The sequence below is a fragment of the Carassius auratus genome, chromosome 21 (assembly GCF_003368295.1).
Source record: "Carassius auratus strain Wakin chromosome 21, ASM336829v1, whole genome shotgun sequence".
Classification (NCBI taxonomy): domain Eukaryota; kingdom Metazoa; phylum Chordata; class Actinopteri; order Cypriniformes; family Cyprinidae; genus Carassius; species Carassius auratus.
In genome coordinates this window covers 17871751-17893817 of record NC_039263.1, presented here as the reverse complement: position 1 = coordinate 17893817, position 22067 = coordinate 17871751, and the positions used below count along the sequence as shown (strand labels likewise).

Here is a 22067-nt window from a genome sequence, read left to right as displayed (position 1 = left end):
TACACGACTTTTGTCAGCAATGTTGACAGATTTTACAGAATATCACAGAGGTGGACACAGACTATAATATAAAGAATATAAGGTGACATTTACACAACAGTCTTTTTAAACTTAGAACTGAAAATTTTATGAGCTTTGGCTGTTCATTTACACGACAACAGTGTTTAGGGGACTGAAAGTGCAAGCTTTTGAAAATGTGTTTCAAAGTGCAAGCTTTTGAAAACAATACAGTCATACCCATGTATTTATAACATTTTCACATAGCGTTTCTTTACAAAGTGACATTGCCTGGCATGCATAACTAAGCATTTTCCATCTTTTTCTTTACTTTTTTTTTCATGGATCCGTGTAAATAGGGATCATTTTGATGATGTTGTTGTTTGTATGCAAAAAAAAAAAAAAAAAAAAAAATGGCAAGACTTTTTTTTCTTTTAGAACATGTTATTTTTCATTCACCATGCATCTCTTAGAAACAAGGAATGTGTTTCTGAGTGAGTTTGTCATTTCCTAAACAACCTGAAAGCTTGGTAGTGTGTGATCCTCAGATGTTTAGCGTTTGATACACAGTTTTTCCTATTGTAACCATCTAAAATTTGGCAAGTGTATAATGACTGTTTTAAACTCTGTTAAGATTTCATTACACAATGTAAGTTATGTAGTGTATTCCAGCCATAAGCTTCTATCAGAATATTTCAAAGTATTTAACTGAAAGTATTTAACAAGTACGAACAATAAATGCTGACACAACCAAAAGTCACTGTGGTCAGGTAATTCCCAGTTCCCTTAGGTATTCTCAGGTCTGGGATTTTATATTTGAAACTGCTTTTTAGACCATGTGAATCATTCTGGAATTCACCAGGGACACCTGTGGAGATCAGATCCACGGCCTGCCTCATCACAGACCATATGGACACAGTATTCCTATTGAGCCCTAATGGTTCTTTCATTTCAATCTCATATAAAGTCACTAATATAGAGGTGCAACAGACCACCTATCATAGTGAAATAAGGCAGAACCTTTTACAAAGCCAAATGGATGCTGAATCACTGCCTGCCATCTGAGACTGGGATGTGAATCATGCCAATTTAAGTAAATTTGAGCTCCCCCACACCACACACTAAGCAGAAATGATCAGGCCAGCTGTATAATTATCAACCACAGCACAATATTTGTGCCGTTTTTATCAACATGTTTATGTCCCTGCAAAGCATTTTAGGCAAATTACACTTTTCCATTTCAGATTACAATTTCTTCTCGGACAAAAACAAGATTATAGTAGATGCCATGTGTGATGTATGAATTTAAAAGGAACAGTTATCCTAAAAATACCTATTTTAATTAATCACCCTTATATTATTCCAAAACCTGTATGACTTTCTTGTCATATGAAATATGAAAATCAGAAGACTTTTGCTGCACAAGAAAGACTGTCATTATACGGGTATGAAATTACACAGGGTAAATGTTGACAGAATGGTTAATACTACAAAGGTCAACTTCTATTACCCCCAAAAATACAAATAGCTAGTAATCTTCCAGTTATTTATAACTGAAAAACAAAACAATAAAAATTCTTAAGAATTCTTAAACAATAAAACAAAAGAATCTTATATAAAATCTCTCTAAAAGCAGATGTTGCAATAAAACATAATAGATTTTAAAACATCCACAGATTCTGTAAACCCCCACCCCACCAAAGAATCTCTCTATTTTGTCCAGAACTGAAATTGCCCCATTTTGACAGTTCAAAGGGCACTGAGTTCACAACGATGCTTCCAAAACCGATATTTCAGTGCCATCTAGTGGGAACGCTTGTGTCATAAGACGATTTAGCACCTTCAAATGTGTTCCTGTTCAGCAAAAAAAAAAAAGTTTAGTCAAATATAAGGAATGCTTTCGGATTTGCAAACAGGTGAATTTAAAAGACTTAAATCATTCTACATGAAATCTTGCATATTGAACGTCACACATCTTATAAGAGAGAATGTTCTAGCATGGTAGCGTAGAAAATTTTAGAACACTGACGCGCGCATGCGCCAGGACACGACTGTAGACCCACACAAGGTCAAAGGCACGTGCGTCTACCGGCTGTCTGTCATTCAGGAGTCAGTGCGTGGAGAGAGTGGATTTAACTACCTTCGCGCTTGTTTGCGACTTTATAATAGTAACTGGGGATTGATTGCGGTTTCGATCTACTTTTGGAATGGCAAGAGGAAGTCGCAGTCGTCCTTCACCGGCTCCAGCGAGGTATTAGTGACATTTTGGGTGATAGTTTTGTAACGCATTGTAAACCTGTGTGAGCGAGCTGCAAGCTGTAGAGGTTAGATATTTCAGCAGTACTGAAGAAAAACACTAGACTGCTCATAAAAAATATAATACTGAATACTTGATTGTTTGTTTGCTTATCCCAAATACATCAAGAGCAGAAGGTGAAAGATCGATCCAAAAACATGACATTGTTAGTGGAAAACCATTAATAGATGCTTATTTATATATTTAAATGTATTTATTTATGCGTAATGTCTGTCATTAGCATATGACGCAAACCAGGTTTAAGACTTTATCTTCTTTCCATCTGAAGTTGTCTGCATCATGTGATACTAATTCAGATTAATGTAAAATGTATTCTTTATATCCTATTTTCTATGTATATTCTCTACAACGCATATGCCAAGATGAGCTGCTTTTATAGACTTTATAGTGGGTTTTAAACTTGATTATTTTATAACATATTTCCCCTTGTATTCTTCTCAGTGCTCCTGCCCCATCCTACGCTCCAGCCCACGCACCACCCCCTCCTCCGATGGCAATGGCCCCTGCCACGGCCCAGCCCAAGCAGCCAGGTCTTATGGCCCAGATGGCCACCACAGCTGCTGGAGTGGCAGTCGGCTCGGCCGTAGGGCACGTGATGGGCAGTGCCATCACAGGTGCTTTCAGTGGAGGCAGCAGCAGCTCAGAGGCGCCCAAACCAGCACCCACATATCAGGTCATAGCTATAAAAATACCTATTTCTCTGGAAAAATATTTTAATGAATCATCACACAACTATTTTGCACTTTTTGACCTGGGCAACTTTGTCATTAATAAGGATTTTTAAAAGTCTTTATTAAAAAATGTATAAGCCATGAACCAAACTAACTAGCCACGAGATGAAGCAAAACATTACAAACTTTGATTTGAAGCAAAAAAAAAAAAAAGAATTGGATATAAACTGTAAATGACAGTGTACTTAACAGACTTTAATAAGGGAAAGAGCTAGAATAACATGGAGCATTACAAATGAAACATTGTTTAGATAGACATAGTATATTTTACATTTATTGCAAAATATTCACATGCAAAATAATATACAGTACTTGTATTTAAGTTACTTGACCGTGAAGGGAGGCTGATTATGTCATTTGCAGTGTTTCTTGGGAATGGGCGGGCACTGAAGTGTTCTTTTGCTTGTTTTGATTTATTAATTGGAGGATATTTGCTTGCAGGATCATGGGATTTAAAAAAAAACTGTTATACAGGATTGTTTTAAAAATCAAATAATGTGGATTAACCGCTTTAGCAAAAGTATGCATCCTTTGTTTACAGCCCGTAGCTCACAGTAGGTCTTTCTTTAGCAATTAGTGAAAAGTTAGTTAAAAATCTTTTTCTCTGTAGAGAAAGTGAATGTGTTTTTTTATTTATTCTGCAGTCGTTAGTAGCAACAGTTCATACTGACAACATCATGAAAAAAAGGAGTGCAATGTTCCATAAAATACAACCCTGGCATGCATTTATGTGGTGGCGAAAAGATGCATTTTTTTTATTCTCATGAAGAATATGGAAAAAACGAAACGGCGTTACAGTGGCTACATCCCCTGTCTTTTATTTATGCTTGCAGGAGCCCTCACGGCTTCCACCCTCTCAGTCTGGCCCATGTCTCTTTGAGGTGAGGCAGTTTCTGGACTGTGCCACGACTCAGGCTGATCTGAGCTTGTGTGAAGGCTTTAATGAAGCTCTTAAGCAGTGCAAACTCTCACATGGTAAGCTTCTCGTCAACACGGACCTTACATGATGATCCTTATCTAGGACTTTACTACATCCAACCAGTTGTGTGAATCTCACAGACAACACAAGTGGTTGAGTGTAAGAAATACTTAAGAATGAGAGATATTCATGCATTAATGTACTATTACTAATAAAAAATGTGTAATGACCTTCAGATGACCTTTTGTCCCTTTAGGTGCAACATCTCTGGTGTGATGGAGAGCATGGAAGATTTTAACACTAAATGTAGTCGAATATTGGTCCAGAATATCAATATTTCCAGCAGTTAATGCGAATTACTTATGTTTATAGTTGTGAAATGCACATTGGTACTTTTGAATGTCTGATAATGTAAATGAGGTTGTACAATTAAAAAGCTATTATTTATCTTTTTCTTTGACTGTTATTTAAGCATTACACCTCATTTATATGTCATCACCCTGCTCTTTTGTGAATCTTTTAGTCACATTACACTATTTTATGTGCATGTAGAATCCATTTTGATATAGTTGTGTTTATGATTTACAAGTATCGAATAGAGTTACAAAACAAAAGCCTGATAACTAGTTATATCAGTCTTTCCAAACTAAGTTTGCACAGCAGGTCTTAACACAATCTCTCCTTTTGTCACAAACAGTGATAGCTTTTTTAACTTCACACACACAAACAAGAAAAGAACAAAGGAATTGATTTAATATGCAGCATAAGAACACAAATTTCAATTATCATTCAAGTACCATTAATTTTGAAAAAACAGTTCAAACTCATTCATACAATACTTGAAAACTCGAGAGGCGTGAAAGGAATGCGGTACGCTGACCAATCATAGAGCTCGGTGAACAGGCGTCTCTGTCTTTCAGCCAATCAGAGAAAGCGATTTATCAAAAGGATACATACAGCCACACCGGGTCATTCTTACACTAGTCGGCAGAGGTAACTGTGAAATAATAATGCCGTTCATAAATGTAGAAACCAATTTACCTGCAAGCAAGTTTCCAGAAGACTTGCTGAAAAGACTCTGTACTACACTGGCTGCAGCTTTGGGGAAACCGGAAGACGTGAGTATCGTAGCGACCTTGATCATAGATCTTAAAGTTCCGCCGTCATGTAACGCAATGGTTCATGTCTTCAGAGGATGAATCTGGTGGTGAAGACTGACTTGCCGATGATGATCGCGGGGTCCAGCTCCCCGTGTTTGTTGATGTCCTTGTCTGCCATAGGAGTGACTGATACAGCGGAGAAAAATAAGGAGCATAGCGCAAAAATCTTCCAGTTTCTGAAAGGAGAGCTTGGGCTTAGCGATGACCGGTAAATTAATGAACACACTTTGAATGTGCTGGTTACTTACCTAAATTCACATATGTCTCTTCTGTGTTCGCTCTTGCAGTATTTTGATATTGTTCTACCCTCTGGAGCCATGGCAGATTGGAAAGAAAGGAACAGTGATGAGCTTCTTATAAGACTTAATATTATTTTATATGTAATTCCTGTTTGGGATTCAACTAACTGGACATGCATTGCTCCTGGGCAGTTTTGCTCTTATAGGAATACGAATATTTCCTGATTTTCTTGAATAGTAGACTGTGATTTAACAATAATCACTTTACTAAAATGAATATAAAATGCATTTAGCATTTTGATAGGAAATCAATATATTGGGTTTAATGTGTCTATTTTTAGACAATAAGGAAAATAAGTTGATGAAGTTATATTTTATAGTTAATTGTATGAATTGCTCAGTGTTAATCAATTTCCCAGAGAACATGGCATATTCAGACAATCGGTTTACCTGTTAAACACATCTACGGATCAAATCAACTTACAAAAGTCATCGAGATATCCATAACCATGTAGTCAGCTGAGGACCAAAAGTGAATTTTGATTTACACACATATCAGTTCCATAGCACAAAGTATAAGTGCACACAAAATGTCTTTTTAATGATTGTCTTCAATCATCAGCAGTGTTTGTCAAGTACGTGGATTCAGAAATGTGCTAAAAGTGAAATGGAAAAACAATCATCAGCTGTGTTTGTCAAGTACATGGATTCAGAAATGTGCTAAAAGTGAAATGGAAAAACAATAAAAACGCTCTTGAATAAAGCATCTGTGTAATACATTCAGGAGTTTTGGGATTATGTGGGTAGCATTTGCTTTCAGGGTAGACAAGCAGTGTGGATCTACAGTATGCGTTTCATGGTTCAAGAAGAAAAGAAGCACACTTACTTTTCTTGCACACAAATAAACATGAAATACATTGTTGTGAAATCATACTATTTATTAGTGATACTGTGAAAACTGATTCTTCCAAGATTATGTTTTGCAATCACTACTTAAATTAATTCAGCATTTTATCTAAATGTACAATACATTTTTGGAAATCATAGGTTTATATATATAAGTATAGACAATTTTACCACAAAGGCAAGTTTCTAAATAGGTTCTAGATTCATAAAAAAATATTTATTAGTAAGCTATTTAGGGTTATATCTTCAATATGTTAGTTTTAGATAAGAAAACGATGTTTCGATAGCAATTCTTCAAATTCAAATATGTTATTTGAAGAGATGAACGTTTTATGAACTGCCACGATTAAAATACCCTCGAGTTCCGACAGATGGCGCTAATTGCAAGAGAGAAGAATGAAGAAAATAAAATGTTTCAAAGTTTATAGCTAAACAAAGTTCTAATTTTATAGTCTGATTATTGTGCTTAAACGCTTGGTTAATTTAAAGTGGTAATACAATTAAGTCATTCTGTGTCCCTTGTGATAAAATTCCACACAAATATATGTAATGCCATTTCCCCCAGTTGGCAGGGGGTTTTAGGAACAGAGTACAGCGGGGTGTGGTGAAGCAGTAGTAGTCGATTCCTGTGCAACGAGGAATAGTCATACATTTCATTGCAGTTTCCACTGGGTTGTGTTTTAGAATAGAAGTCAGATACTTTTCAGAAAATGTCTTTGGAAATTTACTTGGATCTGTTTTCGCAGCCATGTCGCTCTGTTTACATTTTTGCCAAGAAAAACAACATCCAGTTCGACCACAAGAAGATTTCGCTTTTTGAAGGTACAATATTGTGTTATCTTAAACATTTTACATTGGTTTTGCAGCATTCACCGAAACTTCTTTAAAATTAGTAAAATCTTATAGACTTTATGGAAGTTCTTTATTTTTATTTATTTTTTTATAGTTCTCTATTTTATCTTTTCCCCTTTTTGTTCTATTTCTGTGTGAGAAGTTGTGATTAGACTACAGAATGTAATCTTTTATTGATATAGGCAGATGTGTCTATAGGTATCTCGGGATTTAATGCTGTGAGTCACTAATCTGGCAGACAGTTATGCATTCCTGCACGTCTTTGAGCTTTTACATTGGGCCAGTTGTACACAGTGATCACCCTAATATTATTTTATTTTTTCAAAACATAAGCATGAGATTTGTCCCTCAGGTTATCAGTATAGTGAAGAATATGGAAAAATCAACCAGCTAAGAAAAGCACCAGCACTCAAAGATGGAGACTTTTGCTTGGCTGAAAGGTATGTGGTCTAGCAGGGTTTCAATTTAATTTAATACTTAATAGTGATTTAAAAAGTAGCTTTTACCAGAATTTTATTAATTTTGCTTCTATGACATTCATATATATATATATATATATATATATATATATATATATATATATATATATATATATATATATATATATATATATAGTTAAAGCTCTTTTTTAAGAAAATAAAATATTTTTTTAAATAATCTAAATTATCTAATCTTATCTTCAAAACGTTTATTATTTTAAGTCATTTTGAGGCCCTTTGGAAATTTCTGGAGTGCTTTGGTTGAAAACCACTGTTCTAAAACGTTAGAATCAGAGACAACTGTTTGTTTTGTGTCTCTTGTGAAACCGTTCATTGCGTAAACAAAGTATCACTTCCTGTAGTGTTGCGATCATGCTGTACCTGGCTGAGAAGTTCCACACTCCAGACCACTGGTACCCAGCTGACTTGCAGAAGCGTGCTAGAGTAAACGAATACCTATCATGGCAACATTCTGCCATTCGGATGCATGGATCCAAGATGTTCTGGTTCAAGGTGAGTGAAGTAAATTTATTCTCGTTCACATGTACTGTGTCTGTGGTAAACGGATCAGCATTTAGATTTCAGCAGCTCCCAAGCTGATGGTTCCCTCCTGTTGTTCTTTGACCTTGGGATTGAAGCCTACCTAGATTTTGGAATTGCAACACAGTTAACTGCTAACTTAGTGTGATTATTTATAAATGGAATTAAGTCGTTTCCTTGTTTTGTTGTAGCTTTTGATTCCAAAAGCTTTAGGAGTTGAGATCACTAAGGAAAAGATGGACAATGCAGTAGATGATCTCAATGCATCACTAAACATTTTTGAGGAGAAGTTTCTGCAAGACAGACCGTTCGTTGTCGGTGATCAGATCTCACTGGCTGATTTGGTTGCTATTGTGGAAATCATGCAGGTAGGCCTATGTATGCAAAATATCCTGTGTCGGATGATGCAATATAATGATCTGAGAATTTAAGGCAGATGATATCTGACCATCATTTTATACTTTATAACACCTTTTTGTTTCAGCCTGTAGGTGCTGGTATGGATGTGTTTGAGAACAGACCCAAACTCAAGGCATGGAAAGACCGAGTCAGAGCAGAAATTGGGGATGAGCTGTTCGATGAGGCCCACCAGGCAATTCTTTATGCCCAGGAGACTGTGAAAACCATGGACCCCAAAAAGATGGAGCACTTCAAACCTAAAATTTTGAGATATTTCCTCTCATAAACAAACTGGTAGACACTGTTGGTTAAAACAGTCAGTTATTCATGAAAAAGTACTTCATAATTTTCTAACTACGCTTTCCATTTTGTTTAATCAGTAAGAATGAAATTAATTAGCTTAAATTGTTTAACATATAGACACCTTTTTCATTTTCAGTGAATCCAATGACCATCAATGTTTCTGTGTAACCTCAAAAAGAAGCAAACTGTGAAATAGCACATTTCCAGCTGTGTTCGCTCTCAAATTCTGAATTGCTGCACTCACTGTGACCATATCATTGAAAAAATTAGGCAATAACACAGCCACACAATACAGCTTGTTTCAGAAAATTACTTAACACCCCTGGGAAGGAGTTGGGAGGAATGTTTCCTCCCTCTGTGTTCATGGAATGTAATCAGATAGTATATGGTTTCCTGTAAAATATACTCTGCTCGATAAGCAATAGCACATTTAGTTAATGTCATGTACAGAAAAGGGGTACATTCAGTCAGCATTTCCATTTCTCCAGTACTGTCAATAAATCTTTTGTGATCAGTCTCTGTGGTGTATTTAATTTACCATTTTCTCTACTAGTTAATTGTTTTTAGATTTATTTTTCTAATTTATTTGTATTTAATTTCCCTATATTTATATAGTACTAAATTTGAATGAAGTTGCAGGGCTTTGTGGTTTTTAGTTAAGAGGAACAGATAGTAAAAACTGGAACAATAAAATAAAAAATAAGTAAACATTCTTTTTTTTTTTTTTTTTACAAAAACCTATCATATGGCTTCAGGAAAGCTGAAATAATGGCCATGAGTTGTACAGTTGTATTTCTTTTTGTTAAAATTGTACTTAGTTTGAGAGGGGCAATAGTAAACCTTCACTTTTTATCTTTAGGAATAACATAATTTGCCTATACAAATATGGGCTTAATTTTGGGCAGCTGTATTCTGCAGTAAAACAATAGTCAAGTGAGAGAGAGCTCAGTGGTAGCTCAAAACCTTGATTAGATTGACCAAAAGATACAGTTTCCTCTCTACACCGTCCACTTTCATTGTACAGAAAACAGCCGCGTCATCATTTCAATAAAAACTAACTGAGAAAAGAGAAAATAAACCACCTTCAGTGTAGATAGTGACAAAAATGCCAACTATTCCTTTAAAACTGTTCTTGAGTAGTATATAATCTTCGTTCTCAGAAAGTGAAACGACAATTCAGCGGGAAGTGTGTAAAGTTTGGACCGCACTGAGGCGTCGTGGTTAATAACCTACAAAACTTGTGACTATGAGTGAGCAGTCGGGGAAATAGAAGTATACCATTTCGTTCAAGCGAGCATAATGAGCGAAAAGGGTTGCTGTGATTCAGTAGGCGAGTGTTTTTTTGACTACCACACGTCAAAAATATTGGTAATAAGAAGTAAGAAAGTGGGAACGCTGAATCGGTTCACTCAAGCTTTAGTCATAGCCTACGTGATCGGGTAAGTCAACTTGTTCGTATAGTAAATACATAAAGAGCACAGTTTACTCTTTAGTGTGATGAAACCGTATGCTTAAATAACTTCCTGGTTTGATTACAGGTATGTGTGTGTTCTTAAGAAAGGCTACCAGGACACGGACACCGTCCTCAGCTCTGTCAGCACCAAAGTAAAAGGCATTGCACTGACAAACACCAGTGAGCTGGGTGAAAGGATCTGGGATGTGGCTGACTACATCATCCCACCTCAGGTAGTCCGTCGATTTGACGAAGAGGAGGTACAGGCTAGACGAATTAAATGCCCACTAACCTCACTGGTTCCACCACCTTCATGGGTTATGAAGAGGACATGGTTGCACCTGCATGCTCAGACATTCTATTGTGTTCACTCTTTACTCAAGGGCTGTGTGCAATCTTTTGGAATACACACAGATTTTGAACAATGTTTCTTGGGAATTCATTGTTGGGTGTAACCAGTATGCTTTAATGATCTTAAACCAGTGGTTTTTTTTTTTTAACCTTTATAGGTCCAAAGTCATTCAGACTTTAGTCAATATTTTTCAGCTTACACTAAACGTTTTTGCTTTCATAGCCATTTAATCATAGAGGCTGTCAAATAATTAAACTTTTTAAAGTAATTTCAAATCGTTTTTTTTTTTAAGTTCGAGAAGCGTAATAAATATGTCAACTTGCACCCCTCAAGCATTTCAACTAGCCCAACTTGCATTTCATGTTTCAAAAGAAACAACATGAGTAAATATCATGTTGTTTTGAAGAGTAAATAAACCACACAATTTGCCTATACAAATTTTCTAACAGTTGCATGTGGTTTTAAATAATGTCAATGATAACTCAGTGTTGCTGAGTTTCTCCTGACTATTAGATTTTGCATTTAAATTATTAAGGATTTAAATATAATTTATTTGAAATAATGTCAAGACATTTGTTTGATAAGTGTCCTATATGCTGTTGTTTTTTCTTTTTACTGTTAATTTTTTTACTTCATCAAAACTTTGCACCATCTTTAAGGAAACTAAAAGTGTTCATGCCTCTGGCATTATTCAATGTATGAGGAAGTATATTTTTAGGTATTACTTCAAATCACATGCTTTTGAATGTTTTAGGAGGATGGATCATTCTTTGTGCTGACCAATATGATCATCACACCAAATCAAACACAGTCAAAATGTGCTGAGGTGAGTCATAATGGGTGGCATAGTTCTCTTTTGTCACTAACCTGTTCAAACAAACATTACTGGCTGAAATCAAATACCAAATACTAATAAACTGAGTTTAATGCACTTGTACACTTAAATAATTTGAAATGATGGAGAAAAAAAGTCAGCTAAACTAATAAATAGTAGAACTAAATACTGCTAAAATGTTCTGTCAGTATCTGGTATCATGTATCTCATTAAACTCATGTTAACTTCTGTAACTTAGAATCCGACCCCAGCATCCATATGCACTTCTCACAGGGACTGCAAAAGAGGCTTCAATGATGCTCGTGGAGATGGTATGGCCCATACATTAAATGCAAGATGACTCTAACTGTGACTAATGATTTTTGCAGTCCCATCTGTTTAAACAGCAAACATAATTTTTTAACTATAACAATGCATTTTTTTTCTTTAGGTGTTCGAACAGGCAGATGTGTCGATTACAATGACACAGTGAAGAGTTGTGAAGTGCTGTCCTGGTGTCCTTTAGAGAAGATTGTTGAACCCCCAAAGTAAAATCATATATATATATATATATATATATATATATATGTATGTATGTATGTATGTATGTATGTGTGTGTGTATATATATTGTTAATGTATGTGTTTGTTTGTGTCATTTCCTTTCTTTAGATTTGAAACTATGTAATGTTGGTAATTAAGTTTGATTTCTTCTTGATGTTTCAGTCCACCACTTCTGGCAGATGCTGAAAACTTCACAGTACTCATAAAAAATAGCATTCGTTATCCCAAATTCAATTTCAACAAGTAAGCTTTTCGAATGCATTATTGTTTCTACTTAGATGTCTGCCATTGTCTTAACAGAATGAAACGTGCTCCTTGTGTCCTTACAGAAGGAATATCCTACCAAATGTAAATAGCTCCTACTTGACACAGTGTGTGTTCAGCCGTAAGACAGACCCTGACTGCCCTATCTTCAGACTCAAAGACATCGTTGAAGAGGCTAATGAGGATTTTCAGACCATGGCAGTCCATGTTAGAGACTTCATTTATGTTAATCTGACATTGCTGAATTAAATCGGCTAATATTAGAATTTGTTAACAGCATTTTGTGCACTCCCCCCCCCCTTTTTTTTCTTAGGGGGGAGTGATGGGAGTGCAGATCCTGTGGGATTGTGACCTTGACATGCCACAGAGCTGGTGTGTGCCTCGCTACACTTTCCGCAGGCTAGATAACAAAGACCCTGAAAATAACGTGGCCCCCGGATACAACTTCAGGTAGGAGGTGTTTGCACTTATTAAAAGTGGTTTCTGAGAGAAAGTGAAGGTTCAATTTTAAATGAGGTTGATTAAATCTCGACAGATTTGCTAAATATTACAAGGACAGCGATGGCACAGAGACTAGGACACTTATCAAGGGTTATGGAATTCGCTTTGACGTCTTGGTATTTGGCCAGGTGAGACACTTCTTTATTCTTTCTAATGTTACAAGTTATGCAGGTTAGCATTAACTTAGTCGTTTAACACATACAAAGTAATTTTGTTTCTAATACAGGCCGGAAAATTTAATATCATACCAACACTTCTGAACATAGGTGCAGGCTTGGCACTTTTAGGCTTGGTAAGTATGTCTTAGTAAGTAAGTAAAAACTTTTCGGTGTATATTTCAGTGACATCTCAATCTATGCATCTATAGAGTCGTGACACTGAAGACAGGAGTAATGACTGCTGAAAATTCAGCAGCAATCAGGAATACATTATATTTTAAAACATTCAGATAGAAATAATTTTCTTTTAAATTGTAATAATTGATCACAATATTACTGTTTTTACTGTGTCGCAGTCTAACAGACTTGTGGTGCATTTCAGGTGAATGTTATCTGTGATTGGATTGTCCTGACATTTATGACAAGAAAGCAACATTACAAAGAGCAGAAGTATACATATGTAGATGACTATGGACTTGTGAGTATTTATGGCCTCATTGGGCATCCAAAATGTTTGCTACACCGAACTTTTTAATAAATATATTTGGTATTTTAACATACACCAACCAAGGTAACTTTCTGTAATTTGTTATTTAAAATAGTTCTTGTTCTTCATACAGTAGTAGTTGTTTTGTGATAAAGAGACTAACATGAGGTATTTCTTTCAATTAGTTATCCAATGAAGAAACATAGAAGATCTTCAGGCTACCGATTCAAAACTAATTCTTTGTAAATTTCATCATGAAGAGATATATTTCTCAGGTTTACTAAATGAAGGATCAACGTTATAGTGAATAAAAAAATATATTTGGATGAAATTATCAGTGTGATTGATTTATTCGCTAGCTTTGTGGGTTCTGTGGGCAAAAAAAAGACACATAAATGTCTCTGGAAAAAAAGAAGCAAAAACTAATGTTTTAGATCCATCGACTGTCGAGCTGTCGTTTGTTCACCCTTGGAAGTTTACCGAGGACCCCTTGTGTTGGTCGTGAAGCACTACGAGTAAAGCTCGCATCCAGCAGGGGTCAGTAGAGAGACACACGCCTCAATGTTCCTAGTTCAGGAGGAAGATCACAGCGGCCTTTTTTCTCCTCCTGCCTTTAATGCACGATGGCGGCCGCGTTGAGAGGGAGTCTCGTAACACTGGCCAAGGTGAGTCTTGAAAAGCGATTCTGACATTTGCTCAAAGATTACAATGACACATATCCCTTTTTTTTTTTTGGCTGAGCCATACGGCCAAATACAAAAAAAAAACGTTGTTTAGATGCGTAAGGCAAGTCTGGACTTGAACACATTGGGTGTAACTTTATAACAGTATAAGGAAAAGTCAGATGATATCTCACAGGAGAGCTCCGTTAGAAGTTTTCTGGATGTAGAGATTTAAACAATTCACCAAGACTTCAATGATATCCCTTACACGGTGGTACACGATGTTATATGGTAATACATTGATATGTCATTGAACATCTTACATGAATTATCCTTATAACCCTATTTTGGATATGCGTGAATGAGCAGAAAGTTACTTTTTACGTTTTTGTTATATAATGTCATGATGAAACTTGAATAACAGAAATCATCTATTGACAGGGATGTCAGTAGTTTTGGGATTGATGCAAAGAGATGTTTTCTCTTTATTAGTAAACCTAACATTTTAAAATATTGGCTGATTAATTGGCCAGACCGACAAATTGACCTGTCACCACCTGTAAGGCACTTTTTCCAACCATACAAGTGGTTCACACACACCCCCAAAAAGTATCTGTGACTCTTCAGAAATAACCACCATTTTTTATGATCTGATTCCTGAACCCCTCAGGGTCTGAGTGTTGTCCGGTTGCAGCCGTTGTGTGTCCGCTCTTTGAGTGTGACCTCCAGTCAGAATGTTTCGGAGAGTCCCCCGGCACGGGCCGACAGCACCTTCAAGGTCACCATGCTCCCTGGAGATGGAGTTGGACCGGAGCTGATGACTGCTGTCAAAGAGGTTTTCAAGGTACTGATGCTCATTCTCAGTCTTTTTTCCGACACGAGTAAACCTTTTAACTCTGAAAGTAAAAGTGACAGTAAAAAAAGTGATGTGACATACAGCAAAGTTGTAAAGTTGTGGTGACCCATGCTCAGAATTTGTGCTTTGCATTTAACCGATCCAAAGTGCACACACACAAACCGTAAACACACACCCTGAGCAGTGGGCAGCCATTTATGCTGCGGCGCCGAGGGAAAAATCTTATTTTGTGAATATGATTTGATACGCTTTAGTTTATAGGGTTAAACATCTGATATTTAGTGGTCTTCTCCTCCTTCCTCCTGTGTTCCAGCTCATCCCTCTCTCGTGTCTTATATTTGTATCTCACTTGTTCCTAACGCCCTTTTCACCTCACTTTCTAGGCAGCCGATATTCCTGTGGAGTTTGAGGAGTTTCACTTGAGCGAGGTGCAGAACATGGCCAGCGAGGAGAAACTGGAAGAGGTGTTGTCCTCCATGAAGAACAACAGAGTCGCCATCAAGGGTAACATTTCTAACTGCCGAACATTTCATTCTATTTTGGCTGTCAGTTTAGCATGTTAAATTTGTACAGGCTTATTGATGTATTTACAAATGCTAATTTGGCATTTAAAATAAATGTTGTTTAGGAAAGATTCACACTCCCATGGAGTACAAGGGTGAACTGACATCATATGAGATGAGACTGAGGTACTTCTTTGATATTATCATTGCTGCTTTGTGCTGCTCATGGTTCTCCTGCTAGTTTTTGATCGATATATTTTTTGTGGTATGTTGTGCAGGAGAAAGCTGGACCTGTTTGCCAATGTTGTTCATGTGAACAGTCTGCCTGGCTACATCACTCGCCACAATAACCTGGATCTGGTCATCATACGGGAGCAGACGGAGGGAGAATACAGCTCTCTGGAGCATGAGGTACTTGTTCTCACATCTCACGTGTGATGCATATTTCTTTTACAGTATTTATATTATTGATAATCTTCTCCTCCTGTGGGCTGTTGACTAGAGATTTCAGACATTGAGTTGAACTCGAGAACCAGTGCTAATTTCTTGAATCAAATTGATTCAAAAACCCTGATATTTTTTTTCAGGACACTTAGAAAGAACAGCATTTATTTGAAACCAAAATCACTTTTGATTAACTTGTCACTTTAGATCAGCGGTTCTCAATTCCAGTCCTCGCGCCCCACTCCTCTGCACATTTTGAACGTTTCTCTTAGCGCTTCAGACGTTTGTTCTATTTGAACATAAGTGCCCTGCAAAGTGGACATCACAGGATATTCCGCCATGATTCCAGTTCAAAGTGAACGTATACAGTATGTTCCATTCAAAGTACATTGAAGTGTGCAAGACGTGAATTTAAATTGTATTAATTTACAGAGGTATATGATGTCACAGTTGTCCGTGTGTAAAGACGCTGCGCAGCACGAATCAGTGAATGAATGATTTCCCCTGCTCAGGGAGTAGGGAACAATGAACAATGGGAACACAGGTCATGCATGAAGCTCACTTCTAAAGAGCTGATTATCTGAATCAGGTGTGTTAACAAAGAGAAAGTGCAAAATATGAAGAGCAGTGAGGCGTGAGTTGGGAATTGAGAACCGCTGCTTCAGATCAATTTAATGCAATTTTAATATGACGTTAATGCTTTAATAAAAGTATTTGCTTTTAAACCTGTTGTGTACATCTGCGTACTCTGTGTTTGTAGAGTGTTTCAGGAGTGGTTGAGTGCCTGAAGATCATCACCAGGGAGAAATCTCGGCGTATCGCTAAATTTGCGTTCGACTACGCCACCAAGAAAGGCCGCAGCAAAGTGACCGCTGTACACAAAGCAAACATTATGTAAGTATGAAGGGATCATTCCAGCATTCGGTAAAAAGCTAAACACACAGACTCGCTCATCTAGAATTCTCTTCGCAGGAAACTCGGGGATGGCCTCTTCCTGCAGAGCTGTGCAGAAGTGGCTGAACTTTATCCCAAGATTAAATATGAAAACATCATCATTGATAACTGCTGCATGCAGGTATTGTTGCCAGTCTTTTATTATTAATGACCAGCAATTAGAATGGCATATATATATATAATATTTAATTAACATATTGCTCTGTGGCCCACAGCTGGTGCAGAATCCTTATCAGTTTGATGTGTTAGTGATGCCAAATCTCTACGGCAACATCATCGATAACCTGGCAGCAGGGCTGGTGGGCGGAGCCGGCGTAGTTCCAGGCGAGAGTTTCAGTGCAGAATATGCTGTGTTTGAAACGGTTGGTGTCTAAATCTTGTTTTTCATTCCTTCGTTCATTAGACATGAACCGTAAAGGTTTCACACTCCGAATAAGCTGCTTTGCAGTGTGTATGAAGACTTAACAGTGTTCCTGTCTTCTCGTGTGTTCAATCAGGGTGCCAGACATCCCTTCGCTCAGGCTGTAGGCAGGAATATCGCAAACCCTACTGCTATGCTCCTCAGTGCATCCAACATGCTGAGACACCTCAAGTGAGTCTGCCACTGTTAATCCAGCATTGATATTCCATATTTACTTCATATCTTGTGTTTAACCTTTAAATTGTACCATTTATTGCTGTTTTGACTTTTTGTTCCCATTAATCATGGTTTTCAGATTTAATTCAAGCTATTTTTTTTATCTGAATTACACTTTTATTACATTTTAAGTTACTTTTTTAAAATGTATTCAAATAGAAAACAATATTACTGATTTTAACTGCTTTTTTGATCAAATAAATACAATCTCAGTAAGCATAAGAGACTTTTTTCAAAGATTGTGTTGATTATTGAAAACTTTTGTCCAGTCTTGGTAATTGTATTGATGTGAATGGGTTTTTTTTTTCAGTCTTGAATATCACTCAAACATGGTGTCTGAGGCTGTCAAGAAAGTTATCAAGCAGGGCAAGGTAAGAGATGATTGTGTGTCTGTTTGTGTGTTCAAGTCAGAATGGGAGAGAGAGGTGTGTTGTGTGGATGATACTATATGCAGCTTACATGAGTGTGAGTGTAGGTTTTTTATCTATGAGTTCAAGATGCACAGTTTGTTGGTGATGGATGTCTGAATACTCTTGGTGGCATTGGTTTTCATCCTAATTGGTTGGTTTTCCTATTCACCTGGCTTGGGATAAATGATCCTAACCAAAGAACAGTACTATATCTTTAACCCTGAAACACTTTTAATAAATAAGAGTTTTAGCCCTTCCAGTTTTTTTTTCTGCATTACAGTTTTTTATGTGAACAGTTGGGGCTTTTTGGTTAGTTTTGTGGGTTGAAATTCTGCTATCAGACATCATCTTTCCTTATTTTTTGACTGTCATCTCATTTAAAGACCTCATGTAATAGTCTTTCATTTTAGATATGACACTTTTTTTTTCTTTTCTTTTTTTTTTTGTATTGAAAGAGTATGTTTGTGTGGAATATATCGAAGGGCTCATCATTAGGTCTCATTTGTTACAATTTAAAACCAAAGCAAAGTTATCTTATCATAAACAGTAGGTCTGCAGCATTTATTAAGCTTAATGTTAAATGAAAGTGAAAGTGACGTGACATTCAGCCAAGTATGGTGACCCATACTCAGAATTCGTGCTCTGCATTTAACCCATCCAAAGTGCACAACGGGATGTGACGGCAGAGAAGCAAAAGTGGAGAAAGGGAATGAACGCACACCTGGAGCAGTGGGCAGCCATTTATTCTGTAGCGCCCAGGTAGCAGTTGGGGGTTCGGTGCCTTGCTCAAGGACACCTAAGTCATGGTATTGCCGGCCCGGGACTCGAACCCACAACCCTACTCTCTAACCACTAGGCCATGACTTCCCACAATTCCCAAATTCAACATTGACCGTACTGATACATTTTTTTTAATATGTGTCTGTTTAGATCAGTTAATGCATGAACAGCATGAACAAAAAAATTAACTACTGTATTAATTAACAACAAAGATTAACCTTTTTGTAAAGTGTTACCAAAAAAAATTATAATAATATTGCATTCGCACAACTGAAGACATTTATGGTTTGCTCTTGCTAGTTGAAACACATGGTATTTATAATGAAGGAATGGCGGCAACACACAAGTCCAAATCTGATTTCATGGGGTCTTGAATTTATTATCATACATTCAGTTCACTGACACGGGTGTCTCTCGGTGTATACATTCAGCTCCAGCTTCGGCATTTCTAACGCGTTTCCTCTAATACAAACTCTGTCATGCAGTCAAACTCTAGGCTTCAGGTTTGTGCTTGTCCTTTAATTCTGATGTGGTCTTCACCTTCCCTTTCTCCACTTTTGCTTCTCTGCCGTCACATCCCGTTCTGGGTGTATGTGACCGTCTGTGTGTATTTGTGTGTGTCCCAGGTGAGGACGCGAGACCTGGGGGGTTACAGCACCACTGGTGACTTTGTCCGTGCGGTTGTGGACAACCTGCGCCATCGGACTGTTTGAAGATGCTTGCCATTATCTATCCCGGACCACCCTGTACATGCCACTTCTGATCTGAATATGTTCAAAGATGATTTTAAAGCAGCCCTGTCATATCCTACATTATCTTTCCTCATTTCATTTTCTCTCCTTTTTCTTTTAATGCATCCATATACGTTTATTTTCATTTTTGTTTGTCACTGTATGAATCTTTAACCTGAATTATAGTTGTTTAAAAGTTTGGGGTTGGTATTATTTCAACACGATTAATAGTTTTTTGTTATTTGATAAAAATACAGTGAAATTCTGCAAAAGAGAAAAGTTTAAAAGCAATTATTTCAAATAGTCACCCCAAACTTTTGAAATGCTAGTTTATTTCTGACATGGCTTTACTGTGCTTCTTTGTTCACTCCAGTTTTAAGTTTAAATTTAAGTTTTAGTCCTATAGATAACCTTATTTTCTGATTCTTGCTTTTATAGAATGTCGGTTTGAGGCTGGTCCTCGTCGAATTGCCTTTGTGATTCCAGGGCCTCTGTTAATTTTAGTATCAGCAAGTTTGCAAAAGCCATTAGGCATATTGCGACTGAAGTGCCAGTGGTGTTTTTCTAACCTTCTTAATGTTACTAATGTAAACCTCACTAATCAAATCTGCTGCTTCCATGAGTCAGACGGGCAATTCTTGATTTCATGATGCAGATGTTCTGGACAGGAAGTCTGCTCCGTGCCATTGCTGACTATCTGTGAAAATGATGACTGACTGAAACCAAAAATGATATCTCTCTGCCTATCAGGCATTTTTTAATGACCTCAGTCATTGCGGTACCGATCTAATTGTCTTCATATATTTCTAAGCTCCGCACCTGCAGTATTAGTATTTTCTCTGTTTGGGAACCATGCATTTCAATTACACACATCTCAAGGTTTATTCATGCTTTAAATGAACTTACATATGTTTTGTCAAATGTGAATTTTTATTCTTTTTTACTGCCAAAAAAAATAAATACGTGAAACCAAAAGGATTGAAAAGTGTCACGTTGTAGTCTCTGGTATTAATGTGGATCGCTTGCATTGTTTGAAGGCCTTCATCCTCATTTAACATTCACAAACTGGAAATCAAAATAACAATCATCATACTCTAAATGTGCTGAATGTTGAGAAGTGTGCGTGTGAGGAAATGGATTTTTTACATATATATATATATATATATATATATATATATATATATATATATATATATATATATATATATATATATATATATACAGTATAGACCAAAAGTTTGGACTTTCTCATTCAAAGAGTTTTCTTTATTTTCATGACTATGAAAATTGTAGATTCACACTGAAGGCATCAAAACTATGAATTAACACATGTGGAATTATATACATAACAAAAAAGTGTGAAAAAACTGAAAATATGTCATATTCTAGGTTCTTCAAAGTAGCCACCTTTTGCTTTGATTACTGCTTTGCACACTCTTGGCGTTCTTTTGATGAGCTTCAAGAGGTAGTCTCCTGAAATGGTCTTCCAACAGTCTTGAAGGAGTTCCCCGAGAGATGCTTAGCACTTGTTGGCCCTTTTGCCTTCTGTCTGCGGTGCAGCTCACCCCTAAACCATCTGGATTGGGTTCAGGTCCGGTGACTGTGGAGGCCAGGTCATCTGGCGCAGCACCCCATCACTCTCCTTCTTGCTCAAATAGCCCTTGATGCCTTCAGTGTGACTCTACAAGTTTCATAGTCATGAAAATAAAGAAAACTCTTTGAATGAGAAGGTGTGTCCAAACTTTTGGTCTGTACTGTATATTAGGTGCACTATATATATCCATGCAAACAGACAGAAGAGTATATTATATGATATATAAAAATGGTGTATAATATTTTATTGCTATTTTTGGTGTAGGTTCGCACCTCAGACCTGGGAGGCTACGCGACAAGTGATGAGTTCACCAGGGCTGTCATCTCTAATCTGGCCATCTAAACCACAAATCTCAGTTAAACTCTGTTGATCCTGCCTATCACATTTCCTTGCCTCAAGCCTTGCTAGTGGCCTAACAAGTGTTGAAACATTCATATGTTGTCTCTCTGCAGATCCACTGATGTTACCGACTGTACTGCTTTATGATGCATCTTAAAAACTTGGTTATATTTATTTAGATATTCATTACTTAATTGCAAATGCTGCCTGTTCAAACATTACTATTAATAAAAGGTTATGGAATATTCTGGCAAGCATGTTGTCTTTTCCAGTGATATTATTACACTAAATAAATCTGTGCTGTACATAAATGATGTCACTCCCACAAGAGAAATGTTGCATTATTCGGCTACAATGATTGTTTACATGGTTGAAATGTTATAAATACCGTAAGTATACATTTGTAGAATAAAACAACAATGAATATGGCAGAATAATGTTATATATATGATTATTTAGTTTGTTTTATCAATCATAAAATCATAAAGAAATGGTTTTGAGACAGAATATTTCCTTTTAAGAATGTTGGCTCATTGTTATTAAAAACTGTGAAGTTTCCCTAAAAAAATATCCGAATGTTAACAATTGACAATAAGACGCTATTAAAATTAGTCAACAATAAGCACGTTTTTTGCACAGCATTGATTATGTTACTTAATGAAAATATAATTACTTCTGGTTCATGTTAGCTCAGCTTCATTTAATAACAATAACAGATACAAC

At 36.6% G+C, this 22067-nt stretch overlaps 5 protein-coding genes across 6 annotated transcripts; all 5 read left to right on the top strand.

Moving 5' to 3' along the window:
• Nucleotides 1-2036: 2036 nt before the first annotated feature.
• LOC113038773 (coiled-coil-helix-coiled-coil-helix domain-containing protein 10, mitochondrial-like) lies at nucleotides 2037-4416 on the top strand. Its single transcript, XM_026196416.1, has 4 exons — nucleotides 2037-2248; nucleotides 2756-2987; nucleotides 3879-4020; nucleotides 4221-4416. Exons 1-4 carry the CDS (start codon nucleotides 2205-2207, stop codon nucleotides 4238-4240), a joined length of 438 nt encoding a protein of 145 aa, XP_026052201.1. The 5' UTR covers nucleotides 2037-2204; the 3' UTR covers nucleotides 4241-4416.
• A 486-nt stretch (nucleotides 4417-4902) lies between these two features.
• LOC113038774 (D-dopachrome decarboxylase-A-like) lies at nucleotides 4903-6043 on the top strand. The gene is made up of 3 exons (XM_026196417.1): nucleotides 4903-5082; nucleotides 5157-5332; nucleotides 5412-6043. The coding sequence occupies exons 1-3, from the start codon at nucleotides 4975-4977 to the stop codon at nucleotides 5482-5484; spliced, it is 357 nt and encodes a 118-aa protein (XP_026052202.1). The 5' UTR covers nucleotides 4903-4974; the 3' UTR covers nucleotides 5485-6043.
• Nucleotides 6044-6856: 813 nt separating this feature from the next.
• On the top strand, nucleotides 6857-9359 carry LOC113038770 (glutathione S-transferase theta-3). Its single transcript, XM_026196414.1, has 5 exons — nucleotides 6857-7091; nucleotides 7474-7561; nucleotides 7963-8113; nucleotides 8332-8508; nucleotides 8625-9359. Exons 1-5 carry the CDS (start codon nucleotides 6980-6982, stop codon nucleotides 8823-8825), a joined length of 729 nt encoding a protein of 242 aa, XP_026052199.1. The 5' UTR covers nucleotides 6857-6979; the 3' UTR covers nucleotides 8826-9359.
• Nucleotides 9360-9813: 454 nt separating this feature from the next.
• Nucleotides 9814-13849, top strand: p2rx4a (purinergic receptor P2X, ligand-gated ion channel, 4a). The gene is made up of 12 exons (XM_026196411.1): nucleotides 9814-10281; nucleotides 10381-10528; nucleotides 11402-11473; nucleotides 11721-11793; nucleotides 11913-12009; nucleotides 12187-12267; nucleotides 12354-12495; nucleotides 12602-12738; nucleotides 12824-12917; nucleotides 13016-13081; nucleotides 13330-13425; nucleotides 13620-13849. The coding sequence occupies exons 1-12, from the start codon at nucleotides 10142-10144 to the stop codon at nucleotides 13638-13640; spliced, it is 1167 nt and encodes a 388-aa protein (XP_026052196.1). The 5' UTR covers nucleotides 9814-10141; the 3' UTR covers nucleotides 13641-13849.
• A 112-nt stretch (nucleotides 13850-13961) lies between these two features.
• On the top strand, nucleotides 13962-21594 carry LOC113038769 (isocitrate dehydrogenase [NAD] subunit beta, mitochondrial-like). Of its 2 annotated transcripts, none has more exons than XM_026196413.1 (11): nucleotides 13962-14099; nucleotides 14767-14940; nucleotides 15336-15456; nucleotides 15581-15641; nucleotides 15734-15866; nucleotides 16660-16793; nucleotides 16872-16974; nucleotides 17069-17215; nucleotides 17351-17445; nucleotides 17801-17861; nucleotides 21270-21594. In XM_026196413.1, exons 1-11 carry the CDS (start codon nucleotides 14058-14060, stop codon nucleotides 21345-21347), a joined length of 1149 nt encoding a protein of 382 aa, XP_026052198.1. In that variant the 5' UTR covers nucleotides 13962-14057; the 3' UTR covers nucleotides 21348-21594. The 2 variants fall into 2 exon arrangements, with proteins under 2 accessions (XP_026052198.1, XP_026052197.1); XM_026196412.1 differs by lacking the exon at nucleotides 21270-21594 and adding an exon at nucleotides 19307-20389.
• The last annotated feature ends 473 nt before the right edge of the window (nucleotides 21595-22067 follow it).